At 38.5% G+C, this 17,854-nt stretch overlaps 1 protein-coding gene and 1 long non-coding RNA gene across 3 annotated transcripts in view; one reads left to right on the top strand and one right to left on the bottom strand.

Annotated features, from left to right (window-relative positions):
• Positions 1-5,981, bottom strand: SIKE1 (suppressor of IKBKE 1). 2 transcript variants are annotated; one of them, XM_017524221.2, is made up of 5 exons: positions 5,733-5,981; positions 5,403-5,508; positions 4,497-4,639; positions 2,850-2,963; positions 1-880 (listed from the first exon to the last, which is right to left on the bottom strand). In XM_017524221.2, the coding sequence occupies exons 1-5, from the start codon at positions 5,889-5,891 to the stop codon at positions 779-781; spliced, it is 624 nt and encodes a 207-aa protein (XP_017379710.1). In that variant the 5' UTR covers positions 5,892-5,981; the 3' UTR covers positions 1-778. The 2 variants fall into 2 exon arrangements, with proteins under 2 accessions (XP_017379710.1, XP_017379709.1); XM_017524220.2 differs by having other exon boundaries at positions 313-880; positions 5,721-5,981.
• A 3,447-nt stretch (positions 5,982-9,428) lies between these two features.
• LOC108301093 overlaps positions 9,429-17,854 on the top strand; it is a 19,844-nt gene continuing 11,418 nt past the window's right edge. Inside the window, exons 1-2 of the long non-coding RNA XR_001823732.1 lie at positions 9,429-9,440; positions 16,356-16,358. This is a non-coding gene — a long non-coding RNA (uncharacterized LOC108301093). The remainder of the gene's footprint in view (positions 9,441-16,355; positions 16,359-17,854) is intronic.

The following is a 17,854-nucleotide window of genomic DNA, read 5'->3' as shown; positions in this document are numbered from 1 at the left end:
TGTGTTTTTGGCTGATTATATTTAATAAAAGCTACTTTTAGTATCTGAAGTAAGTGCACATATATGTGTGCATGCACATACACAAGACAAGTTCCTCAGCTTTGAACAATATGAACTTTGAACAATATATGACAACTATACTATCACTGGGGAAAAAATAGCTGACTTATTTCCAAGTATGTTTCCTGGGACTAGCAGTAGGTTCTCTCAAATTAAAAGGAAAGGCACCAGGCCATAAAGTGCCAATTCTTAGCACCAGAGAGACTTAAAACTTCACAGGCGAATGACATTACAAATCAGAGAATCTGCTGATTTAGTTCTGTGGAATTGTATTATTTATGTCAAATGAAAAAAAGATAAGGTTTATGCCAAATAAATTTAAAAAGTTAAATCTCTCCTAAAATTTCCTAGAAGTGTATTTTACAATGCTATATCTAATAAAATTGCTGGCTTATAAAAAAATGCTCAAAGTTTCAGAGATGTGAAAAATAACAATGAACTGAAAACACAGTTTATATAAATCAAGGTCCCAGAAATAAAAATTAAAAGTAGTCTCTTTGAGAAAGGAATAGTGCAATTCAGCATGTATCCACATTAATACATCTGAGAACCGTTTTTGTGGACAGCAGTATTGACTGGAAATTCTAAATTGCCACCTGATAACTTTAATCAAGATTAAATCAAATCTGAGGCAAGACACTTAATGAACAGTACTTGAATGGGAAGATAATAACTTCCTTCCTTGATAGACAATCTCCAGCCATCATTCAGAGTTCAGTTATTTGATGGCTTGTGAAGCAGTGTCCATTGAGTTTTCCTTTCTGGCTTGAAGAGACTCACTGCTGATGGACAATAATTCTCGAAGTTCCTTATTTTCAAGCTGGAAGAAAAAAGGCATGTTTATTTCTGATATTTTTTACTGTCAAACTGTTATAAAAACACATTATTTTGGGCCAGGAGCAGAAAACATTATTTTAATTTTAAAAATTTTAAGGAAACAAAAAGTCCACTAATTGAGAATTTCCTTAAATACTATTTATTCATTTAACAAACATTTACATGTAGAATGTAGGCAATGATACTCTTTTGTAGTAGTAATTTACTGAGTAATTTCTATATACCAAGTGTGAGGCTTACAAAGGAGAAACAAAAAACAAGGTCTCTCTCCACCTGAGGAATTCACTGTTATATTCTTCATGGTTCCCACAGTTTTACTATTATTTGTTTTATTTAAAAAATTCCTAATAGTCATTTCACTCTGATTAGTCTCCACTCCTGGATATCTTACAGTTTTAGAGAAATGGAAGAAAAGGGGGAAAGAAACTACTTATTAAGCATGTAGCTGGGTACATGTGTGCACTGTGTATGTTATCTCACAATAACCTGTAGGGTAGAGTATCATTGCCTACATCCATATTCTATTTAAGATGAGGATACTCTGGCTCACAAAATTCCAAAAAGTTGTCCAAATTCAGACAACTTGGATGTGATACTGCTGGGGTCTGAATCTGGTGGTCATATTTTTTCTACATGAAGTATTAAAGTAGAACTTGTCCCACATTTCCTTAGGGCTATTTCCATAAGTGAGGTGAATTGGGGATAAATAGAAGGTCATTCTATCATTTCACTGGCTCCTAATTCCTACTTGGGACCTGTCACTACCTTTGATTTCTAGACAAGGTAACTTGCACTCTTCATCCTTATTCTCTGCAGAAAATTCTGGTAAACCAAAGCATTTTTAGCTTCACCAAGATGTGCGGAAGTCACAGCTAGAGTAACTTAGAGATTAGAGCCTGTGGTTGATGATAAATTTACCCCATGAAGTGCTTCCTTCAGTATTTGTATCTGTCTCCTAGCACTTAATATACTATTTCATATCACGTAAGTACTAGGGTTATTCCCTCCACTAGACTCTGGGCAGGTACCTGTTTTTTCTCTCTGGTATTTCTCAAAAGGCCCAGGACAGCACCTTGTCATATGCAGCAATCAAACCAATAACTGAAATGCTTCGCTTTTTTTTTCTTTTAAATTTTTGAGACATGGTCTCACTCTGTCGCTCAGGTTGGAGTGCAGTGGCACATGTGATCATGGCTCACTGAAGCCTCGACTTCCCGGGTTCATGTGATCCTCGCACCTCAGTCCCCCAAGTACCTGGGATTACAGGAGTACACTACCACACCTGGCTAATTTTCTGTATTTTTTTTGTAAAGACAGGCTCCCACCATGTTATCCAGGCTGCTCTTCAACTCTTGGGCTCAAGTAATTCACTCACCTTAACCTCCCAAAGTTGGAATGTTTTTCCTTAACAATTTTATGGGCACACTATACCCCAAACCCTTTTTTGTAACATATTCCTTTTCTAATCAAAATATGATATAAACATAGCTTTTAAGAAATCAAGACTATAAGGCTTATACAAGCAGTTCTTTGGCTTTGTATCCCAAATGCAACCACTTTTAGTTTTATCTATTTCTTTTGGTATTTAATTCATAATTCTAAATAATACACTTATACTACTATTTCCTGATCATCAATTTTAGTTAGGTATTATCTACTTCCCTTCTTATTACGGCAGATGAAGGATTTTATGTCACAAATAAGCTCTCCCCTCCACTCCCACTACCTTCGCATTATGATAGCTCAACTTCTTGCCAATACATAGTTGGTATTTCCATTGATTGCTGTTTACTATATTTCCTTTCTTCATAGGGTATGAAGGAGGAGTTTTAATTTTAAATCATAAACACATAGAAAACATCAATATATTACAGTGATAGGACAGTGAGGGTGTATCTTCCAGACTCTGAAAACTCTGAAATACTGTGAACCAAAAATGACAACAATCTTACCTCTAATTGGGCTAATTTTTCCTGAATCTTACAAAACTGGTCATCATCTACCTGAACTGCTTTCCTCATCACCTCTCCCATTTCACAGATTCTGTCAATCTGACTCTCAATTTCCTGTGAAGATATTAAGGAAACAAAGGTGAAAAAATCATCTGTTCTATAGAAATAAAGAACATAAGAGTGTGTGCGTTATGATTTTTAAAAGTTCATTTAATCTATGCTACAAAAGTTACAGTGGAGTTTCACTACAGTTTTAGTCCTCAGATATAAAGCCATAGTCAAATGACCTTGTGGTATTAACAGATAATTTTTTTTTTTTCCGAAAAATCAATTGTAGTTTAACTACCCATTGGATGTTGGATACTATCTCTAAGTGGCTGTTTAACTTAAATTTGAATATGTTCATTGGCAGGAAGCTTACTACATTTCATCTTTGGACATATCACTTAGAAAGTTTATCTAAGAGTAAACTCTGTCTCTTTCAAGGTTCAAGTTTTTTCCTCCATATGAGAAAAAATAAAATCTACTTTTCTTTTCCAGATGAAAGCCATTCAAATATTTATAAAATATCTCTTTTTCCTAAAACTTTTAAGTCAGTAAAATGCATTCAATGGAATTTAAGATGAAGCTTATCTTTCACTACATCTCACAGTAGCAAATAGTAGGCTCCAATCTACACATCTAGAATTAAATGATACAGTACACATGAATGTACAATGACAACTACGAAGCACCTACAAACATAAGAACAATTGCTGAGTCTCTCAAATTAGGTCATAAGCAACCAAAGTATAGAAACTATGCCATGCTTGTTTTTTTTTTTTTTAAAAAAAGCATGCTTCTCTTCCCTAACAACATAGTATAATGCTATGTAGTTCAGTTTAAAAAAATGTTTACTGACCGCCTGCTATATGTCAGGTACTATGGTAGGAATAAAATATGAATTCATGCTCCTTACAACGAAGGAGCTTAAGTGAGATGTATAAGTAATAAGCAACCAAGTGTTTACTGGGCATCCTCAACACTAACTGGCATTGTTTGGTGGGAGAGCTAAGAATTAATGAACATCTTCAAAAGATATCTTGGTAAGGGAGGGGGTACCTTAGTCCTACTCAAATAAAAGGACCTGAGCAGCCCCTATCCTCCTCCTTTCTATTCATATCTTTTTTCTATTCATATCTTTACAAAACCATGGCAAAATAAACAAACGTGATAAACATGAAAGGAAAACAAGCTTACTTTTCTTCAAAAACAAGCACACATGGCCAGTTACAGTGGTTCATGCCTGTAATCCCAGTACTTTGGAAGGCCAACATAGATGGATTGCTTGAGCACAGGAGTTTCAAACCAGCCTGTGCCACACAGCGAAACCTCATCTCTACCAAAAAAACAAAACACCACACACACAAAAATTAACAGGGCATGGTGGTGCACACTTGTAGTCCCAGCTGCTCAGGAAGCAGAGATGAGAGGATGGCTAGAGCCCAGGAGGCAGAGGTTGCAGTGAGCTGAGATCGTGCCACTACACCTCAGCCTGGTCAACAGAGCCAGACCCTATCTCAAAAAACAAAAGAAAAACAAGCACACAATGAAAACAATCTCAAGATTTCAATTCAGTTCATTTCAAATTTACTCAAAGTTTCTTACTGCAGAGTGAGACTGGTGAGCTTTCAGGACTGGTTCAGCATCCACAGCTTTTTTAACAACCATTAACTGTAACATCTGTTTCCGGTACTTGCTCATGATGAGTTCCAAAGCATCCTGGTGTTCCTCCAAGGAAACCCACAGCTCTATCAAAAACAAAATAACTTGGCAGTGATGTCTGAGAGAGAGCTCCCATATCCAAAGTTAACAGTTGGAATTTTGTAACACTATAGAGATAATATGAATCCAAAGTTGTAAATCAGTGTTTAAGTCCACAAAACTGAACAGTTAAAGTCTACGTGAAAGATAACTTTCTAGGCAGAGAAGCAGAAACAACAAAGGATATGTCATCAGAAGACATAAGTTTGAGTTCAGTTCTGTAATTTGCTTGGTTAATACTCAGAAGTAAATCATTTAGCCTCTCTGAGTGTATTTCTTAATTGCATTGTGATGAATAGCTAAAAATGAAGATAGGAGAATACAGTAGAATGATACCAGTGAAACCCCGCTGGTAAACAACTATTAATACTACAATGATTAATAATATACTAATCAAGCCTAAGAATATATACCCTTAAAATAACATTCTGCTGCTTCACCTTGCATAAACAAGAACATAAACGAAACCTTAAATCTTACCTTCAGTGTTTATTTTCATTAATATTTAAACATTAAAGTTTGCAATAATTCAACTCTATTCAGCACCTCTTTGGTAAGCTGCTACAAAATCAGTCAGATGATCTTGAAAAGGGTAATCTAAAAAACTTTACTGTTACCGGGCCAGCACAGGAGGACTCGCCTACTAAAAGTACTGACCTGGAAATACATGTACACTTTTGTGAACGGTTAGGGCAATTCTGCAATAACTTTCAAACTATTATCAGATATGAAAGAAAAGGCCTGACTAACCTCTGTTTTCCTGCTGCAAGTCTCTAATCTGTGTGTTCTCTTGGGACAGCAGAATGTGAGGTTTGTATTTGGACATGTCCTTCATATCGGATGCATCCTCTTGATACTGGACAAACAGAGACAGACTAAGTAGAGAACAGCGGCAGATGCAACTGAAGAGGCAGAAATCAGGGCTCCAGGGCAGGTTTCTCAGCCCCGACCCAGGAAAAATGTCTCACCGCTGCCCTCTGAGACCCGGAATAAATTCCAGGCCGAGTTCCCACTTTACCTCGCTCTCCACCCTTCAGTGCCCAGAATCCGAGAGCACTGGACTCCTACCCTCTGCCTGACCTGATCCGGAAGCGCTGTCCCCGCCTCCCGCATAGAGGCTACCCGCCGGTGCAGCGCCGCCGACTGATCCACCAGTGACTCAGCGGCCGCATCGTGCTCCCGCAGCCTCTCCAGCAGCGTCTTGGCATCTGTCAGGATCTTCTCGATGGTGCAGCTCATAGCAGCAGCACGACCCCACAGAACCTGCCGGGCTCAGCTACGCGACTTGCTGAGATCTTCTGGGAGTCTGTCTCAGCATTACAAGCGTCACTTCCGGGCACGTTTGAAAGGTGTCTTGGCAGGCGCAATAAGCGCCTGCGCAATAGCAGTCTAGTTTGCGGGTTCACCCGCTGTAACCTGTGGCTTCTGTGCGGTCCCGCCCAGCGTGGAGCCCCAGACCTGCCCTTGCCACGCTCTTGGTTCCAGTTCCCACAGCCATGATTAACTGGGCAGTAGGAAGTTCTCCTTTCCCTACTGGTGTTCATTGATGTGGGTTGTTACTCATAGTTTTTAATTTTGATTTAATTTTTAATTAAAAACTTTTTAAATTTTTGTTTTTTGAGACGGAATTTTGCTCTTGTCGCCCAGGCTGGAGTGCAGTGGCGCGATCTCGGTTCACTGAAACCCCCGCCTCCCGGGTTCAAGCGATCCCTCTGCATTAGCCTCCCAAGAACCTGGGACTACAGGCATGTGCCATTACATGCGTCTAATTTTTGTTATTTTTAGTAAAGACAGGCTTTCACCATGTTGGTCAGGCTGGTATGGAACTCCTGACCTCAAGTGATCTGTCTGCCTCGGCCTCCGAAAGTGCTGGGAATGTAGGCGTGATCCACTGCACCCGGCCTATTTTCATTTAATTTTTTAAAAATTGTGATAAAATACACATAAAATTTAATATCTCAGCCATTTTTAAGCATACAGTTCAGTAATATTAATAGCAAGTACATTCACATTGTTATACAGCCACCATCAGCGTCCATCTCTAGAACTCTTTCATCTTGCAAAACTGAAGTTCTGCACTATTAAACAGTAACTCCTCATTCTTTCTTATCCCCATCCCCTGGCAGCCACCATGCTACTTTCTGTCTCTATAGATTTGACTATTCTGAGTACCTGACATGAGTGAAATCATACAGCATTTGTATTTATGTAACTGCCTTATTTCACTTAGCATATTGTCCACAAGTTTCATCCATATAGTAGCATATACTAGATTTTCCTTCCTTTTTAAGGCTGAATAATACTCCATTGTATTGTATATACCACATTTTGTTTATCCATTCATCCATTGGGTTGCTTCCACCTTTTGCTGTTGTAAATAATGCAGCTATTGCAACTGGCTCACATCTGGCTGCTTGCTGTTTAGAGGCCAAAAACATGAGAAGCGAGGTGTGGTGACAGGAAAGCAGTTTTACTAATCAGATGCTCGCAGATGGGGCATGGCTAGGCTCATGCCTTCAAAACAGCATTCCGTTTTTTTTTTTTTTTTGTAAAGGTATCCCAGAGACAGTATCAATGTCCAAACTTTTATTTTGTCCCATATCAATGCCAGGGTGATGTGCCACCTGCCCTGAGTCCATCATGACCCTGCTATGGTTAACAGACTTATAGTCAATTAAACGTTGTAGGCCAGATGTGGAAGAGGGTGGGCAGGCATTCATTAGCATTAAAACCCCATTTATGCAATGTTAAGTGCCAAAAACCGAAAGCCAAAGGCAAGGTTACAAAATTGTCTTATCCATAAATTCTGTGCATTGAGCTGCTGTAATCTTGGCTTGTTGCAATTAGCTATACAAAACGCAAGCATTTTGTTTAGCTGTTTTGGCATCTGTATGCCATCCTTGTTTTGTAGGGTCTGAACTAATTTTAGCCCTCAATACTGGCCCTCACAATATTATGTTTTAGTCTTTTGGCCTGGAGGGATTGAACAGTTTCAAATTCTGTAGGTAAAACAAAACAGAAAGAATTCACATTTTAAACACAAAGGTCATAAACCCTGCCTAGTTTTGAGAATGACAGGAAAGGAAGTTCATAGGTAGCTAAACATTTAAATTATTTAGTATCAAGGCACTGAATAAATTATATTAATTCAGATAGAGGCAAAATTGTTAAATGAATTTTAATGTTTTTGAACACAAGACTGTCCCTGGGTCTCATGAAAGCAGTTTACTTCGTCACCTTTGCCTGAGTCTAAAGATGAGGCTTTGGTTAACTGCAGTTTAGTGTCAGATACTGGCAGGAGTTGGTGCCTTCTTTGGATGAGATATGTGTAAAGCCCTGTAACTTAAAAGCACAAGGATTAGTTAATATCACCTCATAAGAACCTTTTCAAAGAGCTGGAGGTGTGATACTGGAGTCCATGACCTGACTGGAAGCTGTAAAAAGATTTTACAACTTTGTGGTGATAATTTTTATAGCTTTGATAAACCTCAGCATTAAGTCAGAGACTTAATTTAGGATTTTGATTTTGAGAACATTTGTCAAAGATTTTAAAAGGCTCAAAACAAAATAATAATTATTCTAAAAATAATATTTACTCATTTAACCAAACTAATAATTAAAGACTTTAAAGGCAATACAGGAGATTACATGGACATAAAAACCTGAACCCTTTAAAATCTCAGTTTTTATAGGCAATTAAAAACCCATTAAAGATAGTATGGGAATTATCTTGATAAAACATAAAAATCTTGTTTCTTAAGCAAGTTACTACATAGGCAAAAAAAAAAAAAACCCTTCTGCTGTGTGACTGCTTCTCATTATGGGAAGACTATGTAGATAATTGAAAGTCAGACTTGATTAAAAAAAGGTGCTTGAATTTAATCAGCCATAAGAAGAGTGTATTCATGATTATGAGTATAGCAAGGGAATACATCACTCTGAGCAATTGCATGAGAAGTTTCCTGATTAAAATGAAAATCATACATATTAAGAAAAGCCAAGAGTACAGAATCAAGCTACATTGGAGGAAAACACTGCTTTTATAGACTTCTAAGATAAAACATTTCAGCATCAGGCCCCAACAGTTAGAATCAGAGGGAAAAAAAAACTTAGAGGAGGTGATGGAAAAAGTTGAAGGAGAGAGTTTAATCTCTGGCCTTTTCAAAGGGTGGAAAAAGCTGAAAACAACCAGACATAACAGAAATTGAACTCTAAGATAGGAATCTGAGAAGTTTTGTAAAGAGATAGGTCATAAAATTAAAAAGCAAAATTCCCTTTAATTTTATTAAGAGTAAACCAATACCTTAGGAAGACATTGTTTAAACCTAGGGAATCATTCTTTATTTTTATTTTTAATTTATTTTTATTTTACTTTAAGTTCTGGAATATGTGTGCAGAATGCACAGGTTTGTTACATAGGTATACATGTGCCATGGTGGTTTGCTGCACCTAACAACCCCTCATCTAGGTTTTAAATCCCACAATTATTAGATATTTGTCCTAATGCTCTCCCTTCCCTTGCCCTCCACCCTGAGAGGCCCCATTGTGTGACATTCCCCTCCCTGTGTCCATGTGTTCTTATTGCTCAACTTTCACTTATGAGTGAGAACATGATGTGTTTCGTTTTCTGTTCCTGTATTAGTTTGCTGAGGATGATGGCTTCCAGCTTCATCCATGTCCCAGCAAAGGACATGAACTCATTCTCTTTTGTGGCTGCATAGTATTCCACGATATATATATGTACTACATTTTCTTTACCCAGCCTATCATTGATAGGGATTTGTGTTGGTTTCAAGTCTTTGCTATTGCAAATAGTGCTTCAATAAACATATGTGTGCATGTGTCTTTGTAGTAGAATGATTTATAATCCTTTGGGTATATGCCCAGTAATGGGATTGCTGGGTCAAATGGCATTTCTGGTTCTAGATCATTGAGGAACGGCCACACTGTCTTCCACAATGGTTGAACTAATTTACACTCCCACCAGCAGTGTAAAAGCATTCCTATTTCTCCACATCCTTACAAGCATCTTTTGTTTCCTTTTTAATTATTGGCATTCTAACTGGCATGAGATGGTATCTCATTGTGGTTTTGATTTACATTTCTCTAATGACCAGTGATGATGAGCTTTTTTTTTTCATGTTTGTTGGATGCATAAATACCTTCTTTTGAGAAGTGTCTGTTAATATTCTTCACCCACTTTTTGATGGATTTGTTGGGGTTTTTTTCTTGCAAATCTGTTTAAGTTCCTTGTAGATTCTGGATAGATGGACAGATTGCAAAAATTTTCTCCCATTCTGTAAGTTGCCTTTTCACTCTGATGATAGTTTCTTTTGTTGAGCAGAAGATCTTTAGTTTAATTAGATACCATTCGTCAAATTTGGCTTTGGTTGAAATTGCTTTTGGTGTTTTAGTCATGAAGTCTTTGCCCATGCCTATGTCCTGAATGATACTGCCTAGATTTCCTTCTAGGGTTTTTATGGTTTTGGATTTTATATTTAAGTCTTTAATCCATCTTGAGTTAATTTTTTTGTATAAGGTGTAAGGAAGGGATCCAGTTTCAGTTTACTGCATGTGGCTAGCCAGTTTTCCCAACACCATTTATTAAATAAATTCTTTCCCCATTGCATGTTTTTGTTAGACTTGTCAAAGATCAGATGAGTGTAGATGTCTGGTGTTATTTCTGAGGTCTCTGTTTGTTTCATTTGTTTATATATCTGTTTTGGTATCAGTACCATGCTGTTTCGGTTAGTATAGCCTTGTGATATAGTTTGAAGTCAGGTAACATGATGCCTCCAGCTTTGTTCTTTTTGCTTAGGATTGTCTTGGCTATATGGGCTCTCTTTTGGCTCCATATGAAATCTAAAGTAGTTTTTTCTAGTTCTGCAAAGACAGTCAATGGTACCTTGATGAGTATATCATTGAATCTATAAATTACTTTGGGCAGTATGGCCATTTTCATGATATTGATTCTTCCTATCTATGAGCATGGAATATTTTTCCGTTTGTTTGTGTGCTGTCTTATTTCCTTGAGCAGTGGTTTGTAGTTCTCCTTGAAGAGGTCCTTTATGTCCCTCGAAAGTTGTATTTCTAGGCATTTTATTCTCTTTGTAGCAATTGTGAATGGAAGTTCACTCATGATTTGGCTCTCTGCTTGTCTATTATTGGTGTATAGGAATGCTTGTGATTTTCGCACACTGATTTTGTATCCTGAGACTTTGCTGAAGTTGCTTATCAGCTTAAGGAGTTTTTGGGCTGACACGATGGGGTTTTCTAAATAGGCCGTCATGTCTTCTGCAGACAGAGACAATTTGACTTCCTCTCTTCCTATTTGAATACCCTTTATTTCTTTCTTTTGCCTGATTGCCCTGGCCAGAACTTCCAATATTATGTTGAAAAGGAGTGGTGAGAGAGGGCATCCTTGTCTTGTGCTGGTTTTCAAGAGAAATGCTTCCAGCTGTTGCCCATTCAGTATGATATTGGCTATGCATTTGTCATAAATAGCTGTTATTATTTTGAGATATGTTCCATCAATACCTGGTTTATTGAAAATTTTTAGCATAAAGGAGTGTTGAATTTTGTCAAAGGCCTTTTCTGCATCTATTGAGATAATCATGTGGTTTTTGTCATTGGTTCTGTTTATGTGATGGATTATCTTTATCAGTTTACATATGCTGAACCAGCCTTGCATCTCAGGGATGAAGCTGACTTAGTTATGGTGGATAAGCTTTTTGATGGGCTGCTGGATTTGGTTTGCCAGTATTTTATTGAGGATCATCACATCAATGTTTATCAGGGATATGTTGTGTCCCTGCCAGGTTTTGGTATCAGGATGATGCTGGCCTAATAAAATGAGTTAGGGAGGAGTCCCTCTTTTTCTATTGTTTGGAATAGTTTCAGAAGGAATGGTATCAGCTCCTCTTTGTACCTCTGGTAGAATTCAGCTGTAATTCTGTCTGGTCCTGGGCTTTTTTTTGATTGGTAGGCTATTAATCACTGCCTCAATTTCAGAACTTTTTATTGGTCTATTCAGGGATTCAACTTCTTCCTGGTTTAGTCTTGGGAGGGTGTATGTGTCCAGGAATATTTATCCATTTCTTCTAGATTTTCTAGTTTAGTTGCATAGTGGTGTTTATAGTATTCTCTGATGGTAATTTACATTTCTCTGGGATCAGTAGTGATATCCCCTTTATCAATTTTTATTGTGTCTATTTGATTCTTCTCTATTTTCTTCTTTATTAGTCTGGCTAGCTGTCTATCTTGTTAATCTTTTCAAAAAAACAGCTGCTGGATTCATCGATTTTTTTTTGAAGGGTTTTTTTGTGTCTCTATCTCCTTCAGTTCTGCTCTGATCTTAGTTATTTCTTGTCTTCTGCTAGCTCTTTATTTTGTTTGCTATTGCTTCTCTACTTCTTTTAATTGTGATGTTAGGGTATTGATTTTAGATCTTTCCTGCTTTCTGATGTAAATTTCCCTCTTAACATGGCTTTAGCTGTGTTCCAGAGATTCTGGTATGTTGTCTCTTTATTCTCATTGATTTCAAAGAACTTCCTTATTTCTGCCTTAATTTTATTTTTCACCCAGTAGTCATTCAGGAGCAGGTTGTTCAGTTGCCATGTAGTTATGTGGTATTGAGTGAGTTTATTAATCCTGAGTTCTAATTTGATTGCACTGTGGTCTGAGAGTCTATTTGTTATGATTTTCAATTATTTTGAATTTGCTGAGGAGTGTTATACTTCCAATTATGTGGTAGATTTTAGAGTAAGTGCTGTGTGGTGCTGGGAAGAATGTATATCCATTGTTTTTGGGGTGGAGAGTTCTGTAGATGTCTATTAGGTCCACTTGGTCTAGAGCTGAGTTCAAGTCCTGAATATCTTTGTTAATTTTCTGTCTCGTTTATCTGTCTAATATTGACAGTGCAGTGTTAAAGTCTCCCGCTATTATTGTGTGGGAGTCTAAGTCTCTTTGGAGGTAGGAACTTGTTTTTATTAATCTGGGCGCTCCTGTATTGGGTGCGTATATATTTAGGATAGTTAGCTCTTCTTGTTGCATTGATCCCTTTGTCATTATGTAATACCCTTCTTTGTCTTTTTTGATCTTTGATAGTTTAAAGTCTGTTTTATCAGAGACTAGGATTGCAACCCTCACTTCCCTCTTTTTTTTTTTTGCTTTCCATTTGCTTGGTAAATATTCCTCCATTCCTTTATTTTGAGCCTATGTGTGTCTTTGCACATGAGATGGGTCTCCTGAATACAGCACACCAATGGGTCTTGACTCTATTCAATTTGCCAGTCTATGTCTTTTAATTGGTACATTTAGCCCATTTACATTAAAGGTTAATATTGTTATGTGTGAATTTAGTGCTGCCATTATGATGCTAGCTGGTTATTTTGCACATTAGTTGACATTAGTTGATGTAGTTTCTTCATAGCATCGTTGGTCTTTATATTTTGGTGTGTTTTTGTAGTGGCTGGTACTTGGTTTTCCTTTCCATATTTAGTGCTTCCTTCAGGAGCTGTTGTAAGGCAGACCTGGTGGTGACATGATCTCTCAGCATTTTCTTGTCTGTAAAGGATTTTATTTCTCCTTTGCTTGTGAAGCTTAGTTTGGCTGTATATAAAATTCTGGGTTGAAAATTCTTTTTTTTCTCTCTTTTTGGGTTGTAGTTTCACTCTTCTTGCCCAGGCTGGAGTGCAATGGTGTGATCTCAGTGCACTGCAACCTCTGCCTCCCGGGTTCCAGTGATTCTCTTGCCTCAGTCTCCTGAGTGCTGGGATTACAGGCATGTCCCACCACGCCTGGCTAATTTTGTATTTTTAGTAGAGACAAGGTTTCTCCATGTTGGTCAGGCTGGTCTCGAACTCCTGACATCAGGTGATCCGCCTCCTCGGCCTCCCAAAGTTCTGGGATTACAGGTGTGAGCCACTGCAACCGGCCACAAATTATTTTCTTTAAGAATGTTGACTATTGACCCCCCACTCTCTTCTGGCTTGTAGGGTTTCTGCAGAGATACCCGCTGTTAGTCTGATGGGCTTTCCTTTGTAGGTAAACTGACTTTTCTCTCTGGCAGCCCTTAACATTTTTTCCTTCATTTCAACCTTGGATTATCTGACAATTATGTGTCTTGGGGTTGCTCTTCTCAAGGTGTATCTTAGTGGTGTTCTCTGTATTTCCTGAATTAGCATATTGGCCTGTCTTCCTAGGTTGGGGAAGTCCTCCTGGATAATATTCTAAAGTGTGTTTTCCAACTTGATTTTATTCTCCCTGTCACTTTCAGGTACCCCAATCAATTGTAGGTTTGGTGTTTTCACATAGTCCCATATTTCTTGTAGGCTTTGTTTGCTTCCTTTCTTTTCTTTTCTTTTCTTTTCCTTCCTTCCTTCTTTCCTTCCTACCTTCCTTCCTTCCTTCCTTCCTTCCTTCCTTCCTTCCTTCTTTCTCTTTCTCTCTTTCTCTTTCTTTCTTTCTCTCCCTCTCTCTTTCTCTCCTCCTTCCCTCCCTCCCTCCCTCTCTCCCTTCCTTCCTTCCATTTTTTTGCCTTTTTTCCTTTCTTTCTTTCTTTTTTTTTTGTGAGATGAAGTTTCATTCTTGTTGCCCAGGCTGGAGTGCAGTGGCGCGATCTCAGCTCACCACAAACTCTGCCTCCTAGGTTTAAACAATTCTTCTGCCTCAGCCTCCTGAGTAGCTAGAATTACAGGCATGTGCCACCACACCTGGCTAATTTTGTATTTTTAGTAGAGATGGGGTTTCTCCATATTTGTCAGAATGGTCTCGAACTCCCAACCTCAGGTGATCTGCCATCCTCAGCCTCCCAGTGTGCTGGATTACAGGTGTGAGCCACCACACTCAGCTGTTCATTCCTTTTCATTCTTTTTTCTCTAATGTTGTCTTCAAGCCTTATTTCAGTAAGTTGATCTTTAATCCCTGATATTCTTTCTTCTGTTGATTGATTCAGCTCCTGATACTTGTGTATGCTTCACAAAGTTCTCATGCTGTGTTTTTAAGCTCCATCAGGTCATTTATATTCTTCTCTAAACTGGTTATTCTAGTTAGCAGTTTCTGTAGCCTTTTATCAAGATTCTGAGCTTCCTTGCATTGGGTTAGAACACGTTCCTTTAGCTCACAGGATTTTGTTATTACACACTTTCTGAAGCCACTTCTGTCAGTTCATCAAACTCATTCTCCATCCTGGAGAGGAGTAGTAATCATTTGGAAGAGAAGAGGAATTCTGGTTTTAGGAATTTTCAACGTTTTTGTGCTGGTTTTTCCTCATCTCCATGGATTTATCTACCATTAATCTTTGAGGCTGATGACCTTTGGTTGGGGTATTTGTGTGGAGATCCGTTTTGTTAGTGTTGATGTCGATGTTGCTGCTTTTTGTTTGTTAGGTTTTCTTCTACTAGGCCCGTCTTCTATAGGTCTGCTGCAGTTTGCTGGAGGTCCACCCCAGACCCTGTTTGTCTGGGTATCATCAGTGGAGGGTGAAGAACAGCAAACATTGCTGCCTGCTCCTTCCTCTGGAAGGTTCATCCAATAGGGGCATCTGCCTGATGCCAGCTGGAGCTCTCCTGTATGAGGTGTCTGTCAACCCTTGGAGATCTCTCCCAGTTAGGAGGCAGAGGGGTCAGGGACAGACTTGAGGAGGCAGTCTGTCCCTTAGCAGAGCTCAAGCACTGTGCTGGGGAGAATCCTCCTTGTCAGCATCTGCTGCACTGTTCAGAGCTGGCAGGCAGAAATGTTTAGGTCCGCTGAAGCTGTGCTCAGAAACTCCTCTTCCCCCAGATGCTCTGTACCAGGGAGATGGGAGTTTTATCTGTAAGCCCCTGATGGGGCTGCTACTTTCCTTTCAGAGATGCTCTGCCCAGTGAGGAGGAATCTAGAGAGTCAGTCTGGCCACAGCCACTTTGCCACACTGTGGTGAGTTCTGCCTAGTCTGAATTTCACAGCCTCAACACTGTCAAAGGAAAACTGCCTACCGAAGCCTTAGTGATGGTGGGTGCCCCTTCCACCTCCATGCTTGATCACCCAGGTTGACTTCAGACTGCTAGGTTGGCCATGAGAATTTCAAGCCAGTGGTTCTTAGCTTGCTGGGCTCAATAGGAGTGGGACCCACTGAGTGAGACCACTTGGCTCCCTGGCTTTAGTCCCCCTGTCCAGGTGAGTGAACGGTTCTGTCTCATTAGGGCTCCAGGCACCACTGGGGTATGAAAAATAAAATCTATAGCTAGCTCCGTGTCTGCCCACATAGCCACCCAGTTTTGTGCTTGAAACTCAGGACCCTGGTGGTGTAGGCACAAGAGGGTGTCTCCTGGTCTGTGGATGCAAAAACCATGGGAAAATCATAGTATCTGGGCCAGATAGCACTGTCCCTCATGACTTCCCTGGCTGGGGGAGGGAGGCCCCCGGCTGCTTGCACTACCTGGGTAAGATGATGCCCCACCGACTTTTGCTTGCCCTCTGTGGGCTGCCCCACTGCCTAACCAGCCCCAGTGAGATGAACAGAGTACCTCAGTAAGAAATGCAGAAATCAACCCCCTTCTGCATTGATTTCGCTGGGAGCTGCAGACTGGAGCTGTTCCTACTTGGCCATCTTGCTAGTCTCTGGGACTCATTCTTTAGAAAGACTATTATAAATAAAGTCTTTTAAATTATAGCTAACTTAATCACACAAAAAATTCCTTTGATAAATGCTCCTTCACAAAGCTTGTCATAACTTAGACTATGACATGCTTGGAGTTTCTAATTTGTCCTATATGTCTCTCTTTCTTAAATAATCAGTCATTTTACTTTAGAACAAAAATTTACCCTACATGATTGCTTTTCATACAAAAGTATTCTCTTTTCTTTACAGCATTCCCTACCAAAAATATGCCATAACTTTTTTTCATATCTCTCTCCCCTACTTACTGATTTTTTAACCCTCTTCAATAAATAACTTTAAAATACCCTCCAAATGGCACAGCCTTTTTTTTCAATAAGAGCACAACTTATAGAAGTATATGTCAGCTAGAATACTTATCCTTTGAAACCTTAAATTTTAGTGAAAACTTAGGAAGCAGAAAACCCTGAACTGTCTGATAGATATTAGTATTTTATAGATGAAACCATTCCACAATTTTAGAAACATGTTTTTCTACATCATAACCTTTTCTTAATTAGAAGTGACCCAGATATTTAATGATCAGTTATCTAATTCAAAATAATTTAAAAATTTTTAATTACACATAAAGTCCACTTGTAAGCATTTATCTTACTTACATGTACTCAATTTTTTTCATTTTAACAGTTTATCTACATTACTTCTGAAAGCCTAGTTATTACACAAAACTAATTATTTAAAGTTACTTCCCAGTTAATCATTTTAAAAGTCTGAATAGCAGGTGAACACTTAAGCAAGAACCTTAAAGTTAAATGCCTTTTGCTGTTAACTCAGAAGACTCAGCTATTTTCATTGAACGAATATTAAATTAGTCTTATTTGACAAAAAAAATCACACAAAGTTTATCCTGTTTTTGGCTGTGTTTACAGTCCCACAACCTTTGTGACAAACCCTGACACCTTAATATAGAGACAGGGACAAATATAAAACCATTTGTTTAATAAACTGACACAAAAATGTATGCGGACAATTCTGAAGACATTTCTATTTTTATCAATTTTTTTAAGAGTCTCACTGTTGCTCAGTATGGAGTGCAGTGGCACAATCACAGCTCCCTTGTAGCCTTGATCACCCCAGGCTCAGGTAATCCTTCCAGTTCAGCCTCCCATATAGCTGGGACTGTAGGCATGTGCCACCACAACTGGCTAACTTTTCTACTTTTTTGTAGAGACTGGGTCTTGCTACATTGCCCAGGCTGGTCTAAACTCCTGATTCAAGTGATTTTCCCGTCTTGACCTCCTAAAGTGTTGGGATTATAGATGTGAGCCACCATTTCCAACCTATTTTTATCAATAATTTTAAAGTCAATTTTATTTACCAAAGATTCATGTAAACTTGAAAAGCATTTGGACTTAATTTATGAGTATTCATTTACTTATAGGCCAATTATATAGCATGCTAGACATGACATATAATATAATACATGTACATACACATAAACATATCTAAACATGTATATGTACCTGCACAAAGATTCAATAGCTTTTACCTCACAACTCTAGCCATAAGATAGTAATACAAACTCACCACTTTATAAAAGATA

Source organism: Cebus imitator, unplaced genomic scaffold (assembly GCF_001604975.1).
Source record: "Cebus imitator isolate Cc_AM_T3 unplaced genomic scaffold, Cebus_imitator-1.0 Scaffold32, whole genome shotgun sequence".
Taxonomy (NCBI): Eukaryota; Metazoa; Chordata; class Mammalia; order Primates; family Cebidae; genus Cebus; species Cebus imitator.
The sequence above is the reverse complement of the archived record's forward strand: the minus strand, read 5'-3'. Positions and strand labels throughout refer to the sequence as shown.